This window comes from Podarcis filfolensis (genome assembly GCF_964270895.1).
Source record: "Podarcis filfolensis genome assembly, chromosome: 7".
NCBI classification, from domain to species: domain Eukaryota; kingdom Metazoa; phylum Chordata; class Lepidosauria; order Squamata; family Lacertidae; genus Podarcis; species Podarcis filfolensis.
The window spans coordinates 87071772-87083860 of NC_139603.1; the positions used below are offsets into that span (position 1 = coordinate 87071772).

The following is a 12089-nucleotide window of genomic DNA, read 5'->3' on the forward strand; positions in this document are numbered from 1 at the left end:
AGGCGCAAAAGGTGCCCGCCGAATCCCACGTTCACAGGCTTCACCCGCCTGTGATTTTTAAAGGGTCTCCGCCTTCGCCGTGGCGGCCAGACCCGGTTCCCACGGAGAAAATTCCTCCTAGTCAGAGGAATTCCGCCATTACCGATGGCACTAACCCGGAAGAACTACCTTTGAAGGTGACCCGGAAACTCCAACTAATCCAGAATGAGGCAGCTAAACTGGTGACTGGTTATGCCGAGACTGCATAACACCGGACTTGAAAGGCCTACACTGGCTCCCAGTACATTTCAAAACACAATTCAAAGTGTTGGTGCTGACCTCTAAAGCCCTAAACAGCCTCGGCCCAGTATACCTGAAGGAGCATCTCCACCTCCATCTTTCTGCCCAGACACTGAGGTCCAACTCCGAGGGCCTTCTGGCGGTTCCCTGGCTGTGAGAAGCCAGGTTTCATGGAACCAGGCAGAGGGCCTTCTCGGTAGTGGCAACTGCCCTGTGGAATGCCCTCCCACCAGATGTCAAAGAGAAGAACAACTACCAGGCTTTTAGAAGACATCTGAAGGCAGCCCTGTTTAGGGAAGCTTTTAATGTTTAATAGACTACTGCATTTTAATATTCTGTTGGAAGCCACCCAGAGTGGCTGGGGAAACCCAGCCAGAGGCGTGGGGTATAAATAATAAATTATTATTATTATTATTATTATTATTATTATTATTATTATTATTGTTATTACTCTTGCGCTCGGATCCTGCTCGCCGGTTTCCCTTAGGGCCATCTGGCTGGCCACTATGAAGACACGTTCCTGACCTAGATGGGCTAGTGGCCTGATCCTGCAGGCTCTCCTTATGCACTTATGTTAAATGTTTGTGAAATTCCATGGGTGGGTTGCAGAGCGTTTTGTGTCTGCTCGTGTGTGTATTACCTTACGGTGTAGGTGGGCTGGGGTGTTTGTGGGTGTCCATTCTTTCATTCTACAATTCTTATGGTCTGCACTTTGCAGCCTTCCTGGGGGGCTGGGCTTTACTGTGGATACAGGAAGGTAGTGAGGCTGCCTACTGTGGGCCTGACAGCTTTTATTACTTTTATTGTGCTTGTTATTATTTTTTTATTTTAAAGCACAGATTTTTTTAAAAAAGAAATTGCGATGTGATTGCTAAAAGTGTGGAATATTTTCTTAAGATAAAAGGGAACAACTTCCCTTACAACTAAAATCAGTGAGTGTGTCCAACTCAGGCATTCAATAGTCAACCTCCATGGTTTCTGGGACCTCAGTTAAGTCCCAGGGGAAGTCATGACGTAGGTCCTCTCATGGGACTTTTTTCAGAGCAAGAAGCACTTGGGGCAGCCATGGAGGCTGCAGAGTGCAGGAAGGATGTGTATTGGAAAGGAAAAAATGGACACCACCAATGGTCTTCTTACTACCATAAGGTAAGCTCAACCACATGCATAGTGAAATGACATACGTTGCAAATGAGGCAGAAAAACAGAAGCTTCTGTCATGGGGAAAGAACAATTTTTAAGAAACTAGCGGGCAGGTTTCATTTTGGAACTAAATGGACTTTGCCACTGAACTCCCTGAAGGCAGACTCTCCCTATTTCACACACAGTCTGCTCCTTTCTACAACCACACAGCAATCATCTCCAGTCGCAGTTATCTCGGTTTACAGTGGCTTGATTTTCTCATGTTGACAAACTTCCTTTCTTGGACTGATAAGGATCAATGCTGTTGTGGGTAGACTTTGTAAGTTCACCAGCCAACTGGCGATGTACTTGACTGTCCCCTTTCTGCTCTCCTTCAGGGCTGATCCTACGCCGTTGCATGCTGGATGAAGAGGGCATTGCCTATTGGACCCTTCCAACATATGTCAAGTGTGTTTCCATCGACTACAGGAACATCCAGATGATGGTGAGTGTCGAGGCTGGGCCAGGACCTTGGGAACCTAAATCCAGAACTGGAATGTGCATTCTCCAACTCAGAGTCCCGTAACTCAGTGGATGGAGTTGAGGTCGCACTGGAGAAGTATAGCAAGCAGGAAGTGCTGCTCTGTTGACCAATCATGGAGAGAATTCAAGGTTTCTAGTATTTATATACCAGACCCATCCAATCCAGAGACTTCATACTGCCTTCCAATCACCGAAGCTGATGTTACATGGACAGGTTTTCTTTTCTGTGACTGATAGAGCAACCAAGTCCTGGTAGCTCTCCAGGCTAGCCCAAAGCCTTAAATAGTGTGTCTCTTGGCTTAAGCTGGATAAATTGTGGAGAGAGAAAAGTAGGTGGAGAGAAATACATTTCTAGCTTTTATAGGACTAGGATATAGCCCAGTGTACAAAGGTTAGCACATGGTTGAAAAAGGTCCCCCACCCCTGTTTTAACACATGCCAATTTATGTCTCCCCAGACAAGAGATCATCTTTCAAAAGCCCAGCGGGGTTTGATAGGGGAAGGGGTGTCAGGTGTGTTGCAAAACCTGGTGGAGATTTCTCAGGATGGGACCAGCTACAGTGGGGATCTGCTCTCGACCATCGACGTACTCAGGAATATGACCGAGATCTTCCGAAGAGCTTATTACAGCCCCACTACTGGTGACATACAGGTGAGCTGGAAGGTTGGAGATCCAACAACTTGAGCAAGGAGAGATGATCCAAAAAGTCTTCTCCCTGGAGTTTGGAGCTCTGAATTACCTGGCAAATCTGTCCAACATGCCAGGAGGCCTCTGTGGTTCTGCTTTGTACATCTCAATCTTGATCTTTATTTCATCCACACCTTCTACTTTCCCAAAGTCCATGCATGTGTTGGTGGAACAGTGTCACAAGAATCCGTGATGAGACTGCTGGACCCATATGGCTGCGTTCATGAAATGTAGACTTGGGTCCATCTATTTCAGCATTCGGTTGTATACAGTGAAAAACAGATGCATCCAGGAAATCCATAACCAGAATCATAGGACTGTAGAGTTGGAAGGGACCCAATGGGACGTCTAGTCTAACCCTGTGCAATGCAGGAATCACAGCTAAAGTATTGATATGAAGGCTAGATAATTTCACACACACACCCTTTGTTTTACTCCTCCAGGAACTGCTCTGAACATAATTGGCTCTGAACACTGAGTTTCAATTCAGGTATCCTGCCTAATAGATCTATATAACCTTCCTTAATTTATCTACTCCTATCCCTTTTTAACAGTCACTTAAGAAAAGCCTTTCTTGATTAAGCCCATCTAGCCCAGCATCTTCCTCTCCCAGGGGTCATCCAGATGCCCATGTGAAGCCTTCAGCAACAGCAATTCTCTCCACTTCTGATCCCTAGCAACAGGCCTGCAGACTGTCTCACCAGAGTGGTGCATGCTCTGGTTATCTCCTGCTTGGACTACTGCAATGTGCTCTATGTGGGGCTACCTTTGAAGGTTAACCGGAAACTGCAACTAATCCAGAATGTGGCAGCTAGACTGGTGACTGGGAGCGGCCGCCGAGACCACGTAACACCGGTCTTGAAAGACCTACACTGGCTCCCAGTATGTTTCCAAGCACAATTCAAAGTGTTGGTGCTGACCTTTAAAGCCCTAAATGGCCTCGGCCCAGTATACCTGAAGGAGCATCTCCGCCCCCATCGGTCTGCCCAGACACTGAGGTCTAGCGCCGAGGGCCTTCTGGCGGTTCCCTTGCTGTGAGAAGTGAGGTTTACAGGGAACCAGGCAGAGGGCGCCCGCCCTGTGGAATGCCCTCCCACCAGATGTCAAAGAGAAAAATAACTACCAAACTTTTAGAAGACATATGAAGGCAGCCCTGTTTAGGGGAGCTTTTAATGTTTAATAGGTTATTGTATTTTAGTGTTTTGTTGGAAGCCGTCCAGAGTGACTGGGGAAACCCAGCCAGATGGGCGGGGTATAAATAAATTATTATTATTATTATTATTATTATTATTATTATTATTATTATTATAATATTCAGAGGCTTAGTGGAAGGTGCAAAATGGAGGGAAGGACTAGTAGCCATTGATAGCCTTATCTGTCATAATGAAAGCATGTGTTTGACCCAGTCCTCTCCAGCCACCATAGTTTTCTCCATTAGGGACAGCAGCAATAAAGTACCAGCTCTACTCTTGGTACAGTGAGGAGAAAATGAAATTGTTCCTGCTTTATTCCGGCATCTCCAAAATTGCTCTTCCCTCTTGCTTCTCCCCAGTGGCTAGAATGCAACTTTGGAAAGCAAAGTTTCATTTGTGAAATGAAATTTCCCTGAATTGGTTTCTGTGCCATCTATGGACAGAGCCACAGTGGCCAGTGGGAAAGAGGGGAAAGCGTTCGCTGTCCCCGTGGCGGAACCAGGAGATAGGAATCATCATTCTGCAGTTGTCTGTGCAGAGTACCTATGGGACTGTCCTTGGGGGGAAGGTCACGGTCACATGCCTTTAAAATGTTAAATATATCCTCTTGGATTGCTTTCCCGCATGGCATCGTTGCTAATTATCTAATTGGAAAGGAAATCAATGGCTTTGAAATAAAGACCTCCTCCTTTCCCACCTCCTTCCTGAACTCTCAGGGAAGGGCTGGACCGGACGGACGCTCTGGGGGGAATGTAAACAGCAGCAGACCAGGTGTTAGGAGTCTAAGAACAGTTGAGGCAGGGCCATTGGGATTAATGGGGCATGACGGCACCAATTTCAGTCTGCCTCCCTTCTTATTTTCAACTCAGTCCAGGGAGTGATGCTACCTTGTGGCTTCTTCCTCCATTGTCTCAGCGTTGTCCTCATGGAAGGACAGACTAGCTCAGTTGATAGACCATGAGACCCTTAATATCAGGGTTGTGGGTTTGAGCCGCACCTTGGACAAAATATCCCTGCATTGCAGGGGGTTGGACTAGATGACCCTTGTGGTCCCTTCTGATTCTACAATTCTAAGGTTCTATGAAAGATAGAATTCATTGTCTCTGCTTGTCATTGTCACAGGCACCCCCTACTGTTGGGCTCCCTGCCTGCCGCTCCACCAGGCCCAGTGGGCTCAGCCAGCACTGCATAGGAATACAATGAGAACCCTGCTGGATCACACAGAAGGTGCATGCAGTCCAGCTTCCACTTTCCACAATGGCCAACCAGAAGCCTTTATGAAGCCCATGAGCACAGGGCACAGGAGCAATAGAGCCATTTTTGTTGCCTCGGAGGGGTGGTTTTGTTGTGTCCTGGGAGGGGCGGTGGTGGTATCTAAGCATCTTACCATATGGTTACCAGATGTCCCCGCTTCCCAGGGCCAGTCCCCGGATTTACAAATCTGTCCCCGACAAATTCCGTCCCCAGAATGTCCCCGGATTTCATTTCATGTCCCCGGATTTATATTTTAAGTGTTGTAGATTTATTAATAGGGAATGAATGTTGTGTGATTAGATCAACGGCACAAGACACATCATATGGGGACTTCCGGCAAGGCAAAATGGTGGGCGCCACGGCAGCGAGCAGCTCCTGAAGCCAGCCAGAGCCAACTGTGCTACCAGGCTGGCTCCGGGCTGCTGAGACTCCCGCTGCTACTGCCACTGTCGAGGGGGGAGCGGGGACGCCCGGTGCGTCAACTGGGGGAACCACTGACACACACACACACCCGTGACCCAAATCGAGCTGGGAGTGACAGCGCCCGGCCACCTGGCTGACTGCCAAGCAGAGCTCCAGGGCCAGGAAAACCCTGGAGCTGACGTAGGGAGAAAGAGGAGAGGAGAAAGAGAAGGAAGAGAGAGAAAGAGGAAGGAGAAAAAAAGAGGGGAGCCCCGACCTTGCCGAGCTGAAGAGGAGGGCAAGGACATGTAGCCGAGCCCAGGCCCAACCTGAGCCTACTCCACGGTGGCTAGCACTCCAAGAGAGCAGGCTGGGGCCCAGAGGAAGGCCACGGGACAGAGGAGACCACAGAAGAGAATATATTACTTAATATTTTTTAAAATAACCTTTTCTCCCTCTTTCTTTAAAAAAAGTGTCCCCGGATTCTTTGAAAAAAATCTGGTAACCTTATCTTGGAGTATAGCATCTAGATCAAGGGAAGTAATAGTGCCACTGTATTCTGCTCTGGTCAGACCTCACCTGGAGTACTGTGTCCAGTTCTGGGCACCACAGTTCAAGAAGGACACTGACAAACTGGAACGTGTCCAGAGGAGGGCAACCAAAATGGTCAAAGGCCTGGAAACGATGCCTTATGAGGAACGGCTAAGGGAGCTGGGCATGTTTAGCCTGGAGAAGAGGAGGTTAAGGGGTGATATGATAGCCATGTTCAAATATATAAAAGGATGTCACATAGAGGAGGGAGAAAGGTTGTTTTCTGCTGCTCCAGAGAAGCGGACACGGAGCAATGGATCCAAACTACAAGAAAGAAGATTCCACCTAAGCATTAGGAAGAACTTCCTGACAGTAAGAGCTGTTTGACAGTGGAATTTGCTGCCAAGGAGTGTGGTGGAGTCTCCTCCTTTGGAGGTCTTTAAGCAGAGGCTTGACAACCATATGTCAGGAGTGCTCTGGTGGTGTTTCCTGCTTGGCAGGGGGTTGGACTCGATGGCCCTTGTGGTCTCTTCCAACTCTATGATTCTATGATTGTTACCACCTGTTGTCAGGATGCTGTCGGTAGCCCCCGGCTGGTTGCCCAGGAAAGCATGAAGAACAGGAAAAGTTTCTTACTGTCCTTTTTGATTTCAATGTTACTGAGAGAGGCTATAGAACCCAACCTTTTGTCTTGGAGAATGGCGTTGTCCTGAGTGAATCTTCACCCCCCTTCCCGTCTCTCCCACTTCCTCATTCATCACTTCTATGGGTGCTGCTACCTTCCCTTTGTCTTTGAGCTCTTTGCTCTCCTGCTTTTAAGGCTCACTGGGTTCTGGGAGATGGAGGGCTTGGAATGCTTTCTAATGGCAACATGTCAGCTGGGTGTTGTTCAGGTTCTTCCTTGATTTCCCAGCTTCCCCCCTCACCTGCCTCTGAGCTGTGACCTCCCTCAAACCCCTGTTGCAAATCTATACTGCCTTCCTTTTCCTTCTCCCTGGAAGGGTCAGGATGGGGAGGCGGTCTCCACCGTTCCTTCCCTGCCCAGTCCCTGACACCATCTGGGATACATTTCATGGAGGTGGGATTCAGGTAGGGATGAAAGAAGGCAGCGTTTTCCTTTCCTCCCTTGTAACTGTTGCAGGCAGCATCCCTTCTGCTGCAGTTCATCTACTGCCCTCCGTGGCGAAATGCACAAATTGCATTCCCCTCACTTTATTCCACCCCATTCACTTCAGTGCAAAGGAAATGTAACACAAATGGGGAAGGGGAAAGTAGTCAATTGCATGTTGTTTGTGGACCCAAAGCAATGAGAACAGTGAATTCTGGCCAGGCTGTCTGGCTTAATTTCCGCTCTGGACACTGGATGAATAAGCAAACGCTGGCCATTTCCATTCCTGTTTCCATCTCCAGTGAAATTCTCTGACATCCCTAGATCCAGGGTTTGCTCTCACAAAGCACACATTTTTTTCTGGGCTCTTCTGGGTCAGCTCAGAAGTGGATGGAGATGTGTAGCAGACAACTGCAGGGCTGTTTCCTTTTCCAAATCAGCAAAAGGGTTGACCGAGAGCAGTGGAGCAAATTCTAGGAACAAAGCAAGCAAGTTTCCTTCTACAACATAGGCCCATTAGTCCACCTACTTCAGTATTGTCTGCACTGACTGGTAGCAGCTCTGCATGAGTTCAGACGGAGGTGTGTCTCCCAACTCTACCTGGAGATGCCGGGGACTGAACCCAGGACCTTCTGAATGCAAGGCAGATGCCCTTTCACTGAGCTATAGCCCTTCTAGGGATGATCATATGCTTTGGGTGAGCCCTGATGTGTCATGGATGAAACCAAACCCTTCCTCAGATCACAGCTTCTGCTTTTTTGTTTTGTCTTTGTGTCCTAGAACTTTGTCCAGATAATTAGCAACATCCTGACAGAAGACAACCGAGACAAGTGGGAAGAGGCTCAGCTGGTATGAGAACCTTGTCCTTCAAATGGGCATCATCACCTTTGGGAGTTTTGTATGTGTACGAGTGCAAGTGTCTCTCAGGGGTTTTAACAAGGCTGTGAGTCAGTGTGAATATTTCAATATTTATCTAGCCCTTTCCCCCTTGGTTTCTTCAAAGCACCTGACAGACACTATCTCTCAGGTCCTGTTCCATCACTCTAACCCATGCACCACACTGCAGATTGGAAGAGCTGATGGGGAATACTTGGCAAGGCAACCTAGAGCAGGAGTGGGAAACCTCTGCCCTGGGATTTGAATGTGGGCCTCCAAAGATCTGTGGGATGTAATCCACTGGAGCAGTCAAATGCGACATTCCTTGTTTCCCTAGAGTGGACAGAGACAGGGGGTGTTACTCCAGCCAAGGTAGAATTTCCTGTTACACCTGGTCTGGAGCATACTCTCCTTGCATGTGACCAGGTAGGTGGGCGTGACTCTTGCAGACCTAACAAAAGGTCCAGTCACGCAGCCATCTTCCTCTTTTGGTGCCATTTCTTCTCTTGGACTGCACTGCTGGCCCATCCTTACAAGGATGTAAGCCACACAGTATCTGTAACTACAAGCTAAAGCCTGCCTTCAGGGATCCAACTGTGAACTGAATGTGAGTAAACTTGTCATACTTTTAAAAGAAGAGTGTTGTGTCTTTATTCTTTTTAGGAGGGATAAAAGGGGGCTAGTTCCCCGCAGTGGGCACCAGTAAGCAGTTGCCCAGCTATGGGAAGGAGGCCTGAGGGCTCTCACAGGTCCTGCTCCTTCCCAAAGCCTAGTTAGTGCTTGGCCAGCTTTGGGAAGGCGTTTGGAGGGCTCTAGGACCCTCAAAATCCAGCACAATGTGAGGGCTGTGGGGTGCAGGGTATGCCAAATTTTGGCCTCACTCCAAAAGCCATAGTACCAAATTCCACCACTGCACCATACCTGAAATCCAGACTGTGGCAACAATACTCCGCTTGCACAACAAATCACACCCCCATTCCACTGTGTCCTCAGCCCCGTTGTTTCATCCGAATGACAATATCTGATGACAACCTATGTCATCTTAGGATGCTGCCAATCAGATTTGTCTGCATGACATCACCATGGGCACGTCCTTGCTTTAAACTAGCCTTGTTTTCCTTCAGAGGTGCCATTTTGTGGATGGATTCAATTGGCTGCATGACAATATCACTGTTATTAAGGGAGAAGGCAGGCTATTATTATTTAAAAAAGAAGTGGTGCTACAGCTGCAGTCGATTAGGATGCAAACAGCTATGAACTAATGCTAGGGGGAAAGGGGGCAAACTTTGGAGAAGCAATTCAGGCATCCCTGAAAGCTGCTGTTTCATGCTGAAAGTGTTGCAGCTCCAAATCCTGCTAGGGGATTTTCAAATCCATCCCCTGCGAATGCAGGAAGAAGAGGAGTTTGGATTTGATATAATAATAATAATAATAATAATAATAATAATAATAATAATAATAATTTTTATTTATACCCTGCCCTCCCCAGCCAAGGCCGGGCTCAGAGCGGCTTACAAGCAATGATACAAACAACTTAAATGATTACAACTTAAAAACAAAATTAAAAATACAACATTAAAATATTGAAACATTAAAATATTAAAATATTTTATATCCCGCTATATCACTACCCGAAGGAGTCTCAAAGCGGCTAACAATCTCCTTTCCCTTCCTCCCCCACAACAAACACTCTGTGAGGTGAGTGAGGCTGAGAGACTTCAGAAAAGTGGGACTAGTCCAAGGTCACCCAGCAGCTGCATGTGGAGGAGCGGGGAAGCGAACCCAGTTCACCAGATTACGAGTCTACCGCTCTTAACCACTACACCACACTGGCCTGGGAAGCCTGTGTGGAAGGACTTGGGCTGTGACAGAGGTGTCTTCCCTTACATCCTCTATCTTATTTCCAAATAAAATCCCAGGAAGATCTATGTGTGCTAAATCCAATAAATGCAGGAGGAGGGGAAAAAACCTAGGGAAGAATGAGCTGTCCAGGATCAACCCATTGGATGTTGAAATCCCCTTTGTGCTGTAGGTCAGTTGTATACCAGTGTAGCATAACAAGCTGCTGGGCTGGGAATATAATCCTTTGTGGGAATGTTCAGGGATGCAGGAGAGGATATACTGTCTGATTATAGCCTTTCCAACTTGTGTAAACAAGTTCACAATTTAGCAGAGTAACATCCCCCTTTTTAAACTCACAGCGGATGCGTTTGCTCAGGCTCGCTAAAGCCTCTATAATAACTGTTCTGGTATTTCCCCCTTATTCCCTCATAAAAGATAAGACACGACATAGTCTTCTATAAAAGTATAAAAAGAGTTTACTCACATTCTGTTCACAGTCGGATCCCAGAAGGCAGACTTAGCTTAGAAAAGTAACATACTCCTGGAAACTATCTCATAAGGAGACAGTCCCTTTGTCCTCTCTTGGCTGAGAGCATCTTTGGCTAAGCACATGTTGCTTCTTCGATGCATGTTGTCAAAGAGAGAGAGATGGCTGCCCTGCCCTGTGCTTTTGTCGTTACCTGGACAGGTGAGGCCACGCCCACCTCTAGTCACATGCAAAGGACGTCCGTCCCAGCCCAGAAGGAAACAGGAAGTTTACCTGCTGGCTGGACAAACATTCCTCCCCATGTGTAAACATGTTCACTCTATGAATGTTGTACTTGACTGCTCTTGTGTTTCACATCCCACAGCCAGGCTTTCCGTACATATCTGCAGGCCTTGGGCATTGTCACAAAATCAAGGCACTAGTCCTCAGGCCTTAAGAGAAAATGGGGCAGCTATTTGTCTGATGAAATACCAGGTACTGGAATAGTGACAAATGGGACCCAGATCCAGCTATGCAGCTTGCTTAATTTCTCCTTCCCTCACCCCAAAAAGTCATTTTGAAATACAGTTGGGCTCCTTTTCATCACGATCTGAAAGTTGATTAATTTGTTCAGGTTTTGGGAAGAAAGTTACCTTGCAGGCCATATGCGATACTTGAGCTATCCAATGCGTTTAATGTTTGAAGATAGAACAGGATTTGGGTGATATTTAATGCTGTTTGCTCAGAGTCCCACACAGGACTTCCCTTTCCTCATTCTGTGTGCTTTAAAAATCAGCTCCCAAGAGTCCAGAAAAGAGGAGGAAGTTCTCTTGCACAAGGGAATGTCTACTGCAATAGCAATGCAGTAGGGTTGGAAATAACCCTTTATTTTTATTTTGTGTATGATTTTATGATGATGTATGCCACTCTGCAATGGTCAGGTGAAGGCCAGTCTAGAAAAACTCATCATCATCATCATCCAAAAAGATGAATACATTGCACAAAATTGACAGGATAAAATTTTCAGGATCTATTTGGCTGTTATCCTGGTCTTACTTGAGGAAGTGCTGTGTTTGTGACTGAGAGAGGGGGAAGGAGGACCCCAATTTGAACTTAGTCTTGGGTTATCAGCAATTATGGTCCTGCAAGTCTATTATTGTTGTTGTTGTTGTTGTTGTTGTTAAAATAAATGCATGCCTTTGCAGATGGGACCGAATGTCAAGGAACTTTTTAGGCTGGTGGAGGACTTCATTGATGTCATAGGATTTCGTATGAAGGACTTCCAGGATTCCTATCAAGTGACTGAAAACCTGGGTGAGTAGATTGGACCACTCCATTCCTGAATGCCTCTAGCCAGCTGGTCATTTCAAAACATTAATAGCGTTTATTCTTTTTTTTGCAGTTTGGCTTAATTGATGGGGGATATCAGTGGGGAGGCTGTTTATCCAATTCCTTCTTCTAGGGAAAGAGACACTGAGCTAGCTCCAACTGCTGGTTTCTTTAGGATACATTTGCGTGTAATGTGTAGTTTGGCCCTTGGGACATTTTGTTTTATTTATTAGCAAAATACAGCCCAAACCCTCAGGTCTCAGGGTGGTTACAACATCAAAACACAAAATACATAAAAAGCAAAAACAGCACAATAACACCCCCCCAGCACATTTTGGAGGGGCATCAGCCAAAGGCCTGGTTGAAGAGGAATGTTTTTGTCTGGTGCCTAAAGGTATCTAATGAAGGTACCTGCCAAATCTCCCTGGGGAGAGCATTCCACAGATGGGGAGCCACTGC

General features: G+C 46.8%; 1 protein-coding gene across 8 annotated transcripts in view; it reads left to right on the plus strand.

Moving 5' to 3' along the window:
- The window catches only part of ADGRB1 (adhesion G protein-coupled receptor B1), a 390585-nt gene that overhangs the window by 220041 nt on the left and 158455 nt on the right, over positions 1-12089 (plus strand). For all 8 annotated transcript variants that reach the window (XM_083621823.1, XM_083621822.1, XM_083621821.1 and 5 more), the window contains exons 10-13: positions 1797-1903; positions 2399-2593; positions 7898-7966; positions 11507-11615. In XM_083621823.1, coding sequence (XP_083477949.1) covers positions 1797-1903; positions 2399-2593; positions 7898-7966; positions 11507-11615 — 480 coding nt within the window. The remainder of the gene's footprint in view (positions 1-1796; positions 1904-2398; positions 2594-7897; positions 7967-11506; positions 11616-12089) is intronic.